The sequence below is a fragment of the Eumetopias jubatus genome, unplaced genomic scaffold (genome assembly GCF_037043125.1).
Source record: "Eumetopias jubatus isolate StellerSeaLion01/CBP00866 unplaced genomic scaffold, mEumJub1_p1.0 scaffold_16, whole genome shotgun sequence".
NCBI lineage: Eukaryota > Metazoa > Chordata > Mammalia > Carnivora > Otariidae > Eumetopias > Eumetopias jubatus.
This window is the reverse complement of record NW_028274822.1, coordinates 84,669,986-84,683,504: the sequence shown is the minus strand read 5'-3', so window position 1 is coordinate 84,683,504 and position 13,519 is coordinate 84,669,986. Positions and strand designations below refer to the sequence as shown.

Genomic DNA, 13,519 nt, shown 5'->3' with positions numbered 1-13,519 from the left:
TTTCCTACCCTCTCGCTGAGGACAACCTCCCTCAGCAAGCCTGGAGCTGGGAGTTGGGAGTTGGTTCAGGGCTTTGTCTGACCCGTGTATCCTAACCAGTCCCATCTGGGACGGTTTCAAAAAGGAAAACGATCTCAGCTTGCGATAGGGCCTGGGAAAAGTCTCTGGTGTGTAAACTGATTGCTTTCCGTTTGCAAAAGAGTTGTGGGCTGAGTCTCAGCCTATCCCGAGCCTCCAAATTGAGATAATTTTCCTTATTTTACTTTTTATTAGTTTGGGAAATTGGAGCAAAGGGGTGGAGAGATGAATAATCTAGCTGCTCACTCTATTGTTGAGGGGATGATTTTTAATGCTTTTTTTAAAATCTAGGTCATTGACACTTTCTTAGGTTATTTAGATACAAGCTCCCGAGCAAATGTCAATCAGAGAGGCACAAATTTCACACAGGTCAGAATCATGTCAAAGTTTGGTTGTTTTAATGCAATTTCATTGTTCAAGGTAGTATGGATATATTAAGTGGTTCATTTCCATCCTGAAGAAAACACGAACAGTTTCTACCTTATGTAATTTTGTCAAATTCAAACATGACTCTTTGACCTTTTTCAAAGACAGTTTCTTAATGTATCTTGATAAGATTCTTTATTTCTGGAAAAAAATGTTTAAACCTTCAAGTAGTTTGGAAACATTTGCCTATTTGCTCATTCCTCTGGGCACAGCCTTTCAGAGCACTTAGCCCACCTGTACTGAAGCTCTCTGTTCTCCCAGCTAGTGGTAGGGCTGTTTGATGGAGGTGATCATGGGAAAATGAGGAGCGAGCAAGCTTTGTCAACTACTTCTAATTCTCTTAATTAGTATGCTACGATCCACCCCAGCTTCTGCAAGGTCAGACATGCAAGACAAGTACTTGGCCAAAAAAGCAGGATTCTAACTAGTGTAAAAATAGATTTTAAATAAAATAGAATCTCTATAGGAAAGAGAATTAGGTTATGCTTTACATTCCCATTCTTGCTTTAAGATACCTGTATATATAAGTCCAAGGGGGACTTGTTGGTCTGCCCTAAGTAAAAATTGAGAATGTCTGAGTACATTCATTTTGCAAAGTTACAGGTGAGGTTTTTTGGGAAATGCTACAGCACATCCCACAAAAATGGAGGGGTGATTAACAATACAGCTTGTGTGCTAACACATAACATATAAGACATTTAGGCCACAGGGGATGAGGTCTAACCATAGGCTAAAAAACAATTCTAAAATGTGATCATTTGAAAACTCTAATTCTAAAGCAGAAAACAAACCCCATCATTTAACGGCATGTCTTATTAACCCATCCAGCTACCTCTTTTGGAAGCTTAAATTCCAACACGGGTCTTACTTTAAGTTTGCTCAATTACTGCGTGGGATGAATTACTTGATGTTAAGGTTTCTAGAAAAAGTACACAGCCCCTCTGTTGGCTCACAACAAGCATTGCATGACTCTTTTAAAGGGGCTCTGTTAAAATTCTAATTTTCGGATTTAGAAACAGCCTTTGGTTGTATCTTGAAAGCATCATTGAAAATCTGCCCAAGCTCCCTCTAGCCGCAACCTGAACATGCAGCCCGATCTTTTGTAAACATTCAGAAAACACTGATCCCAGCAAAATACACAATCAGCTAGTCAAAGGCCTCACTCTGCATTTTCACATGGATGATAAATCTGCCTGCTGATTCTTGCTAGATGCTAGGAAATCCACTCTGAGAGTTGGGTCTTAGAGTAACCCTTCAGCCTCCTCCTTACTTGAGGTTCATAATGTGGTATGGAGTCATTGAAAACAAAGTAGAAGCGCCACCATTTTTCCTACACTGGGTCCGCTCAGCCTGGGCGGGTTGTTTGTTTTTCCTGGCTAGCCCCGGAGCAAGAGATGGCTGCTGGTGACAGGCTAGTGACTAAAGGTTTACTGGCCCAGCCTCTTTTCCTGTGACCTTCAACCAATTCTTCAATTCCCAGACTGCAGGGAGGGAGGACAATGACAGGAGACTAACGCTAGGGAATTTTCATAAATCCTCAGTGGCCAATGCAAACCTCTCTTTAAAGCAGCTGCTATGACCTCAGGTAATGTGACCTCTGAGGTTGCCAAAAAAAAAAAAAAATTTGACGTCTTGAACCGACCCCAGAACTGAATGTCAAATCCACTGACTCAATAAATACAATGGAAAACTGCACAGCAGAGCTGGGGCTTCTGTCAAGTAGCAAGGCAAAATGGTCATCAGAACGTCTGAGGTTAGTGAACTCCTATGGTGGGAAACAGCGGCCACCTCTTAAGCCCCGGCCCGTTCCCATCAGCTCTCCTCGCCACGGCCACCGGCCCTCCAGTTACTACAGCGCACGCCAGCCAAGAAAAGATCCAAACAACGGCGGCTCCGTCCTCACTTGTACTTAATCAAGGTCCACCCTCACACGTAGCTGAAGCCCCAGCACACCCTTGCCGCGCCAGGGAGAACAGTCTCAGGGACACCTGTTTCCTAGAGGTCACTTGCCCCTCTTGCTGCGGCCTTTCCTGGAGGGCAGCTTCCCACTGCCACCCGAAGAGGGGGGGCTGGAGGCTGAGGCCACAGCGATGTTGATCTGTCCCTCCTGGATTTCCTGCCGGGTCTCAGCAGGCAGGTGGTTGATCTTCTGCTGTGTCTCCAGGTAGAACATGACGTCACGCAGCTGCTCCTGGATTTCGGTGATCTGCAGATCCTTCTGGTCGCAGGTCTCCTTCAACACCCTCTCCTCCTCCTTCAGTTTGTTCTGCAGGAGGACTTGGTTGGCTCGCAAACACTTGTTCATTTCCTGCTCCTCTTTGAGCTCTGTGGTGAGTTTGGCCACTTTCGTGTTTAGTTGGGTGCACCTTTTGCAAAACAAAGGAAGAAAAAAAAGCATGTTTTTCACTTGCTGACACGGTCCCCTTTCTGCCCTGGGACTGAACAGAGGCACTGTGATCTCAGAATCCATTGAGGGACTGGACTCCTCCCCCCTGCGGCGGAAGGAGACTGGTTGGCTGCCACTGCAACAGCTTTATAAAGCAAGGATTTTGCTCGAGTTAACAGCATGGCTTCAGGACAATTTTTCTAGGCATCAGGCATTTTTCAATTGCAGAAACGATTCTGCGATTCCTGGTAAAACTCCTACTGCTTCTCTGCTTTGCAGTCTGTGGTCAGGTAGGTGGCTCGGAGACAACAGCCACGATAAAGAAGTTCTGAGGAAAAGTGACGCTCTCGGAGAGCCACGCGCATTCCCTGGGGGACAGCTCCCAAGGACAGGGGGTGCCCTGTTCTCGATGCTCAATCTCACTCATAAGTAAAGAATTACAAATTAAAACACCATTTGGGATATCATTTTTCTGTATCAGAATGCCAAAGGGCTCAGACGTGGGGAAAGAGGAGCTTCCAGGCATTGGCACTGGAACATGAACTGCTACCAACTCTTTGGAAGTCAACTTGGCAATACCTATAAAAATCAGAATTTTATGTGCCCTCTGCCACACCTATTCTAGGAATTTATCCTACAGAATATATTTCAGACTATACTGAAAGAAACATGGAGCAAAACGCTCATTGCAACAGAGTTTATAGTAGTCCAAGACTTGAGACAACTTAAACATCCATCAACAGGGAACTGGTTAAAATTATTATGGGACCTCCAGACAATGGAATACTGTGCAGCCTTTATGAAGATCAAGATAGATCTAGATGTACCAATAGGAAAAAAAAAAAATCTCCAAAACAGAATATTTACCAAACAGAATACCTAATATTATTCTTTTTTTTTTTAGAAGAAAGATTATGTATGTGAGATGTGAGCAAAAGATTTGGAAGAGTAAATATTCACTGGTACCATTAATTAATAATGGTAACCTCTAGATAGATAGCATGATCTACAGGGTGGAAAAAACCTTCCAGTTTTAATTCTTTCATATAGTTTGTTAGGGAGCGGAAGTATAGAAGAATATTTTAATTTCTCTTAATGCTGTAGTGTTGTTTTTACAGAAGTTTAAAACAAACAAACAAAAACCCTTGGATGCCGGCTGCCTCAAGGGCACGTAACTCTTGATCTCAGGGTTGTGAGTTTGAGCCCCCATGCTGGGTGCAGAGATTACTTACAAATAAAATGTTTAAAAGAAAACAAACAAAACAAAAAAACTTTGGTGAAGAGTGTTGTGGGTGAAGAAAAAATTTTGAAACAGATAGTGGTGACAGTAGCAGGATGTTGTGAATGCCACTTAACGTCACTGACATATTTTATGTTACATAGATTTTGCCACAATACAAAAAAAAAAAAAAAAACTATTAAAATAACCCCTACTTTTAGGGCACCTGGGTGGCTCAGTTGGTTAAGCTACTGCCTTCGGCTCAGGTCATGATCCTAGAGTCCCAGGATCGAGTCCCGCATCGGGCTCCCTGCTCGGCAGGGAGTCTGCCTCTCCCTCTGACCCTCTCTCCTCTCATGCTCTCTCTCTCAAATAAATAAATAAAATATTAAAAAAAAAAAACCCTACTTTTGAATAAGGGGAAAACAGGTGAAGGGTAAATGGGAACTCTCTGCACTATCTTGGTAGCCTCTGTAAATCTGAATTTCTACCAGAATAAAGGTTTATTAAAGGGGTGCCTGGGTGGCTCAGTCGTTAAGCGACTGCCTTCGGCTCAGGTCGTGATCCCAGGGTCCTGGGATCGAGCCCCACATCGGGCTCCCTGCTCCGCGGGAAGCCTGCTTCTCCCTCTCCCACTCCCCCTGCTTGTGTTCCCTCTCTCACTGTGTCTCACTCTCTGTCAAATAAATAAATAAAATCTTTAAAAAAAAAAAAAGGTTTATTAAAAAACAAAACAACTTTTAAAGCTATCCTCCTTAAATTTATTTTTTATCTGTTTGTCCGGAAGTAAAAAAATCAGTTATTTTTGTGAGTATACTTAAACTAGAAAGTAATTTCAATCAGCAGCAACTACCTTCCCCTAACAGTAGTAGAGTACGTCCTTGCCACGCTGTTTTTGAGCTTTTCGCACCATATTCAACAAGTTTGGCCTTTAATTCCTGTCTAAGGCCAGAGTACACACCATCTCCGCCTTAGACAGTTGCTCTGCTGAGAGTTCTCAGCCACATGGCTCAGAGAAGCTGCAGCTCTGAGCACAAGGCAGTTGCTTTCTAGAGGCAAAAATAAAAGATACTTGCACATACAATAATCAAAGACGTCAGGGGAGAGTGCTGCATTCCACATGGCATCCACCTGGCATGAAACGCTACAGTTTTTAATAAACGGAAAGTCACAATAAGTTTGCTCCATATATAGGGAGACCCCTGAAAACCCAGTAATAAGACACATTTGGAAAGTGTTTCCACCGGAGTGGAGGAGATTACCTGTTTATGAGCCTGTTACAATGAAAAAGCTAATTATAATGAGACGAATTACACCTACTTTCTTTCCACAGACTGCTTTTCTTTTAGGAGATCATTTAATCTGTGCTCCAGATTATCACATTTCTCAATTGTTTCTTTAAATTTGGTCTTCATGTTGTTAATCTAGAAGAGCAAACAGAGGTCAGTTTCACTTCACAGAGGCATAGTTGTGTGTTCTCTGGGGCTAACTTGAACAGTTTCTTGTCACCTGTCTATAACTTTTGACAAACCAAACTAAGAAAAGGTGAGACGATCATTTGAAAGAATTTCTATAACGGAAATAAACATCCTGAGAAATCCTTTCTCCCCCCCTTACTGTTTATCTATACCAGAGTGATCAGGAGCAGCTGAATGTCAAGCGAAAGACTCAAAAGTGAAGGAAGAGCTTCAGGCAGCCGAGCAGGAGACAGTCTGTCAGAGTCCAGACCAGAGCCTCCTCTTCTTAATTCATCATTTTTTTTTCCTCCTGAGATCACATTCCAAAAATTACTATCCAAATAATCTAACAGGGGCGCCTGGGTGACTCAGATTGTTAAGCATCTGCCTTCGGCTCAGGTCACGATCCCAGGGTCCTGGGATCAAGTCCCACGTCTGGCTCCTGGCTTGCCTGGGAGCCTGCTTCTCCCTCTTCCCTGCTCATGCTATCTCTCTGTCTCAAATGAATAAATAAAACCTTTAAAAAAAACAAATAATCTAACAAACTAATTTAATCCAAGAAAATGGTGATAACTGATTTTAACTGTTCGGGTGCCCCCCCGCAGCTCTTTATTAATTTTCTCATGTACCACAAAGCCACATGGAACATAAGCCGTTCTTGTTTCGAGTTAATTTGTAAGTGCAATATAGAGAGAACAAGTTCATGTCACATTGTCTTAGCAACTGAAGAGAATTTTAAAATTCTGGTGTATTCTGTGTCAGAAACCAAGAGACTTTTGAAGTCTAGCTAAGTAGATGCTGGATTCACCCAGGTGTGACAATCTACACAACTGAGAAATGCCTCAGCCCTACTGGGGTAAGGACACAGGGCGAAGATTAGATGGGAAGGAGAAGTAGTGAGGCTGGGTGGATCATGAGGCAGTAATAACACGAACTGAAAGGGACTGAGAATTTAAATTCTATGGCCCACATACCAGCCAGGTGTTTTGTAAGCAGTATCTCCTTTGTATCTTATAAGAAGCCGGAGACTTCGATGTGGCAACCTTTTACAGAAACAGGCTTATAGAAAGGTGAGGCAATCTGCCCAAGGTCACCCAACTAGAGCATGGTGGGTCCAGGACTGGACACCAAATCTGGATGCAGAGCCAAGTTCTAAACCTCCTTGTACTACACTGCAGGTCACAGCTGTACAGCAAAGGAAAAATGACCCTTGGCACATATAAACTCTCAGCATTGTCCATCATGTTAGAAAAAGGGCCACTGCTTTTCATACTTTCTTTTAAAAACTTGCCACATGGCCTACCTAACAGATTTCTAACAGCACTGTTTTGTTTTGTTTTTTAATAATAAGAAAATAACTGTAGAAATTAACTTTATAGCCAACTTCTCTTAAGTTGGAAGAACACGCAATTGGAAGAAGATTCCTCTATGTCATGAAAATAAAAATAGCTTAAAAACCGCTCTAATTTGGGGTGCCTGAGGTGGCTCCGTCAGTTGGGCGTCTGCCTTCGGCTCAGGTCATGATTCCAGTGTCCTGGGATCCAGCCCTGTATTGGGCTCCCTGCTCAGTGAGAAGCCTGCTTCTCCCTCTCTCTCTGCCCCTCCCCCTGTCTGTGCTTGCTTTCTCTCACTGTCAAATAAATAAATAAATTCTTTAAAAATTTTTTAAAAATTGCTCTGGTATTAATTTCCTCCCCAATACTGTTTTAAAATAAAAGACCAGGGGCGCCAGGGTGGCTCAGTCATTAAGCGTCTGCCTTCAGCTCAGGTCATGATCCCAGAGTCCTGGGATCGAGCCCTGCATCGGGCTCCCTGCTCCGTGGGAAGCCTGCTTCTCCCTCTCCCACTCCCCCTGCTTGTGTTCCCTCTCTCACTGTGTCTCTCTCTGTCAAATAAAATCTTTAAATAAATAAATAAAAATAAAATAAAATAAAAGACCATTAGTTCCTTTGTACGTTTTCTCCTAAACTGACTTCTGTTAGTTTAGGGAAATTGGAAAAGACAAAAATGACTATCAAAAGGAACCAAACTGTATATGTTTTGCTCACTGAAGATACTTAGGCCAAATGCACTTAAATCAAGATGAAAACCAAGTAACCCCAAAAAGCTCTTTACAATTGCTATACACAAATGTTACAATGGTTTAAATCAGTGCTTTTTAAAACCCTTCTATGAGCCCACAATAAGAAACATTCAATATAAGTATACACACACAACTGACGCCAAGAGCTTCACAAAACAATATTAAATATGGCAATGTGCTGATATTTTATACCCATCCTATCCTGTTTCATAAAAATGTCAGCTGCACTCTATCAAACTCATTTCACGATCCACAGCTAGAAAAATACTGATTTACATGGAGCTCCAGGTCCAATGAGAAAAGACGGATCTTTAGGGGAATTCACTTGTCCTGACTGCCTGCTCTATGTTCTTTCTACAAAGCCCCACTAAAACAAGAACCTTCGAGTGGGCATGAGCTTCTAGAACAGACTCTCACATGCTATAGTAATCGCACTACCTAAGGCATGGTGGTGGGTAGTGGCAGGAATGGTATTGTAACAAGTCCACAATGAGGCCCATGACCAAGAATCTCTGTCAGTGAAACCCATGGTCTATTACTGTTTCTCCCTGCACATGGTCTCCTGCTGGCGGTGCCAATGGACAGAGGACTGATCAAAAGGAGGACAGTGGCAGGAACAAAAAGCCTGCATCATCCATTAACTTATGGAAAAGCAACATTTGATATTAGAAAACAAAACATCCTTTTCAAGCCCTTCCAGCTTTTATGCAGGGCTGCGCTTGCCTCCATCTTACCCCTACGTAAAAGGAAACACAAATTTCAGTGTTTAGCTTTCCTGCCCCTTGACTTACTTTTCATGGGTATTTGTTAGGGAATGCAGTTAATCCTAAAGAATCTTAAAAGGCGGAGAGGACCCTAAGCTTAGCTCTCAAGGGTCTGCATGAAGCACTTTAGGTATAACCCCTGTGCAAAAGCCCATTACTGAGGCTGCGCAGAGTTGCCAATGTTCCTCCCTGGGACTTCATAACTTGACACCAAGCGGCAGCGACTCGTGCTCTGCCTCCTGAGTGCTGTCGGAGGCACGTCCTTCCCATATGTACTCCAATCAAGCCCTATGCAGAACTAGTCCACCAAGTGACCCTGAGTGTCTCTGGAAAGGCACTTTCATCACTTGGAACATTCTTGTATCAACTACATCAAGAACTTTTAACTAAAGATCATGTTAAAGCTGGTGTTAAGCCTTAATTTTAGAGGCCTGATTTCTCCTCATTTGTAGGCATATCCAGAAACTGGGGCCAAAGGGCCTGGCCAATGTGTAAGCCTGACCCTGCTTAATTCCAGGGTAATCCTAGCTACTGCACAGATGAGACCCAAGCCTGGCTCTGCAGTCCTTATCTGAAGGTCTAGTTATTGCCGGGGACTCACAAAGTTACTAAAATAATCATTAACAAAAATTTTAAAGCCTGTATTTAATACTAAGAGGATCAGTGAATTATGAATACTGTCCCTAGAACCTGAGAACGGTTCTTGGAGCTCCCATTATACACGAACCCTCGGAAGCTCACTAGTTTCCAGACTCTCTACTTTGGAACTGGCAGGGTTCCTTGCAAGTGCTGGAGATAATGGGAAAAGCAAGCAAATGAAGCTCTGTGCCCTCTATCTGGGTTTCCACCAAAATCACAACACTTTTCTCTTTCACCTGTTGGAGTAGTGAATTGGCATCTTCTTTAAAGTATTTTGTTAAAATCCAAAAACCTCGGGGCGCCTGGGTGGCTCAGTTGTTAAGCGTCTGCCTTCGGCTCAGGTCATGATCCCAGGGTCCTAGGATCTAGCCCCGCATCACGCTCCCTGCTCGGCAGGAAGCCTGCTTCTCCCTCTCCTACTCCCCTGCTTGTGTTCCCTCTCTCACTGTGTCTCTCTCTGCCAGATAAATAAATAAAATCTTAAAAAAAAAAATCCAAAAACCTCTGCTCTAGATAAATAAGGAACCACGGGAATCACTGAAGCTCTAGCACTTCTGCCTTCGTTTCTTTTCTGCGATTTCGAAGAGCTCGGCACCATCTTGCTGCTGCAGAAGCCCACACGTAGCTCCTCAAAGCAGCTGTTCCCAAGCTGACAAACCAACTGGCTGACTCAAATTACAGGCCCTCCTGTACATACTTCTATTTTTTTAATGGAATTGCACAAGGCACTAAAAAACCTGATCGAAGTTAACAAACAAATCTCCCCCCAATCAAAAATACCAAAATACTCAAGTCTTTAAATCCAAGTTTTCTTTTTTTAGGGTATATAGCAGATATTTCATTTCTTCCTCATATATTTAGTGTAATATTAAGCTCAGCATACAATTTTAATCCACTCATCTTGATTTACTGACCCTAGGTGAGAATATATGTTGGTTTCCCTCCCCTTCTTAAATAATGCTCAGTTGCCTGCATTTGCAACAGCATATTTTAGTCTCTTCCTTCTCCTCTTTTTGACTAATTTCATTCTTATTGTGGTCTAGAATTTCTTGTTGCCTGATACTGCCTTCAGGGGCTAAGTCTGTAATATAATGATGATTCATGTTTTTAACCACTTCTCTCTGGAATTCTGATCTAAAGTTAGATTACTGGGGTGAGCCAACTGATTCCAAATTCTTGTTTTCTTTCTTCTCTCTGCACACCGCACGCCCCCCGCCCCGGCTTTACTGAGATATAACTGACGTATGACAAAGATTTCTTTTTAGAGGCAAAACAATTCTCTATCTCTGTATCAGACTAAGGAAGATTCCAGCATTCCTCTTTTCTTGTATCCTGCCTTCTCCCACCCCAACATCAGATAGCCCTGCCATGTGGCACGTCAGCAGCACCAAACCAAAAACTTACTTCCTCTGCTGTGTCCTTCTCTATCCGAACTATCTTGTTTTCCCAGTAGATTCGCTGAGATTCCAGCTGGCTTGTTAGTAAATACGAATACTAGAAACATAGAGAATAGACACCAAAACATAAATAACTGTAGTTTCTTAAATTCAATTAAAACCCAACTTTTAATCACCTACAGAAGAGTAGGCGTCACCATCAGAATGTGTATTATATCTTGGTTACACTCTCAACAGACCAGGAGAATACAGAGATGTCAATTACACTCCTATCCTGGGGCTTACCATCTAGTCTGGATAAGCAAGCAGAGAAATGTACATTAACAAATAAGTTTCTGGGGGCGGCTGGGTGGCTCAGTCGTTAGGTGTCTGCCTTCGGCTCAGGTCATGATCCCAGGGTCCTGGGATCGAGCCCCGCGTCAGGCTCCCTGCTCAGCGGGAAGCCTGCTTCTCCCTCTCCCACTCCCCCTGCTTATGTTCCCTCTCTCCTGTCTCTCTGTCAAATAAATAAAATCTTCAAAAACAAACAAATAAAAAAACAAGTAAGTTTCTGTTCAAGCTACCTTTAAGAACCACAGGTTTTTAAATCAAAGTATAACTCAAATCAGCTCACCCCCCTCCAGTAAGCTGTCCCTGTCCCTCCCAGCCTTGGATTAAGTGGTCCTCTCAGCTCATTAAGAGCACTTAATCACCGGGTCTCCCTGACTAGACTACCAACTCGTTGAAAGTGAGGGTTCTACCTTTATTTCTGTGGCCACAGTGCCTGGCACATGCTGGATATCAAGAAATGTTTGCTACCTGACTGCATGAATGAAGGAACGGTGCCTTGTAACTACAGAGAAAGGATAGATGGCTTACAACAGTAGGGTCTGGCAGGACTTCTGAGAGAAGGAGAGATTTGGGAGGGCTTTCAACAGATAGGAGGGGACAGGTAAAGACAGAGATCTGATTCCAGAGAACTACTGGACCCAGATGTGAGCTGTGGACATTCAGGATCTCTTCAATATGAAGGAGTCACATCAATGAGGCGAGGGTGCAAGGTATGGACAGATGGAGTCTTATGGAAGGCTCTGGGGTATTATATTGAGAAATGTGGGCCATGGAGTGGCAATATCACATCTGCATTTCAGAAAGACCATTCTAAGAGACTAAAAGAGACCTGAATGTGTTTGTAAACTAGAGAAGAGAATGAAGGTGCAAGAGAGAGAAAGGCCAGATGGGGGAACATGTGTGTGCCACTGGAATGGGCACGGGGGCTGATCAATGCTGCACTCCTAGCACCACGAAAACTGGCTGACAGACAGCAGCAGCTCTCGATAAACATTTGTTGAATGAATATATTTAGAGTTAATGTGGAAGGATTGCTTATTCTAATAACAATGTAGAAGGTTTAAACTTTTTTTTCATATTAATACAATTAATAGTAAGAACATCAGCTTTATTTTAGGTCCTTCTACTGAGTCTATTAGACCATAGAAGTCTAGAGATGAGCAAGTTTTCAAATTTCCTTTCAAGGTTAAGGGTTTTTTTTTTTTTAAGATTTTACTTATTTATTTATTTGAGACAAGGAGAGAGAGAGCACAAGCAGGGGGAGGAGTAGAGGGAGAGGGGGCAAGGAGACTCCATGCTGAGCGCAGAGCCTGACCTGGGGCTCAATCTCACTCAACCGACTGCCTTTGGCTCAGGTCATGATCCCAGGGTCCTGGGATTGAGTACCGCATTGGACTCCTTGCTCAGCAGGGAGTCTGCTTCTCCCTCTCCCTCTGCCTCTCCCCCTGCTTGTGCTCGCTTGCTGTCAAATAAATTTTTAAAAATCTTGAAAAAAAATAAGTGAAAAAAACAAGACTTGTGTTAAACTTCATTAATGTAAAATTTACAGTACAATAATTTTATAGTAGATGGGATTTATTGCTACAGTGAAAAATCAGATTGTGCTACTTTTGTTGTTTCTTCAACTATATGCATACCCCCAAATGGCTTTATGTATATAAGCATCAAATTCATAAAATACATACTTTGATTATGTAAGTGTCTAATTTATAAAATGTCTAAGATACAAGAAAGCTTCCCGGACATGGAAGGATGCTACTGGGGTTTCCTCATTCTGAACTGCTCAGTTTCCAAATGCTACTGGAATGCCATCAGGCAGATTCTTAACTTCCAGTTTTACTGCAGCTAGAGGATCACCTTAGTATTGAGCTTGAGACAATGAGGAACATCACACATTCAAAATAATGAGGCACGGTGAGACTTAGACTTTCAAAGAAGATAATCAGACAGAATAAAAATATTTTAATAATTCTTTGCAGCAATGATAGAACTTTACATAGTTGACATACAGAGTAAATGGCAAAATTAAAAGCCCAAGCCACTTTTTAAGTTAGGACAATAAAAAGCAGTAAAAAAAGGTACTTAGTAATTACTAATAAAGTATCTTACCTCTAACTGTAAGGCATCTATTTTCTCTTCCTGGCAAGTATCACCCTCACATTCATACTGTACTATTTTTCCATCTGTTTTACTTGCAACCAGTCGATGAACATAGTTATCTGAAGAAAAGAATGAACGCATCAATCAAGGCTTGTTTCTTCACAATGAAAAGGGTCTGCATACACTTTTAACTTTGACAAAATTGTTTTTACGTGTTCTAAATTAAATGCTTGGCAATACTTCTGTACAAGTGGGCTAAATCATTTGAATTTAAGCAAGAGTGAGCGGGCAAGTATGGAAGTGTTAACTCTCTTTATAATGTGCAATTCAGGCCATTTGTAGAAAATAGTGCCCTACGGGGCACCGTGAGAATTTGAGTTTGCCACAGCTGTCAGGAAGATTTCAAGCTGGGAGAGAAAGCGGAGAGGTTCCTAAGGAGAGATGTTCACGCAGAATGAATCCAAATTAGAACACGAGAACAGTGTTCACCTCCGGCATAGTCCCAGACTCGATGGTTGGTGAGCTGCATGGCGTACGTGTGCTGCGTTTCCTCGAAGTGCTTATAAGCATGTCGACTTACATACCGTCCACATCCTATGTGGCCACATATTAAACAAATCCACAGGTTCTGCCACAGAGA

At 42.5% G+C, this 13,519-nt stretch overlaps 1 protein-coding gene across 2 annotated transcripts in view; it reads right to left on the bottom strand.

The window, feature by feature from the left end:
- Positions 1-454: 454 nt before the first annotated feature.
- BRAP (BRCA1 associated protein) overlaps positions 455-13,519 on the bottom strand; it is a 29,834-nt gene continuing 16,769 nt past the window's right edge. For both annotated transcript variants that reach the window (XM_028116561.2, XM_028116562.2), the window contains 5 exons: positions 13,369-13,507; positions 12,889-12,998; positions 10,457-10,546; positions 5,430-5,533; positions 455-2,870 (listed from right to left, as the gene is read on the bottom strand). In XM_028116561.2, the coding sequence (XP_027972362.1) occupies positions 2,507-2,870; positions 5,430-5,533; positions 10,457-10,546; positions 12,889-12,998; positions 13,369-13,507 (807 nt within the window). In that variant the 3' untranslated portion in view covers positions 455-2,506. The remainder of the gene's footprint in view (positions 2,871-5,429; positions 5,534-10,456; positions 10,547-12,888; positions 12,999-13,368; positions 13,508-13,519) is intronic.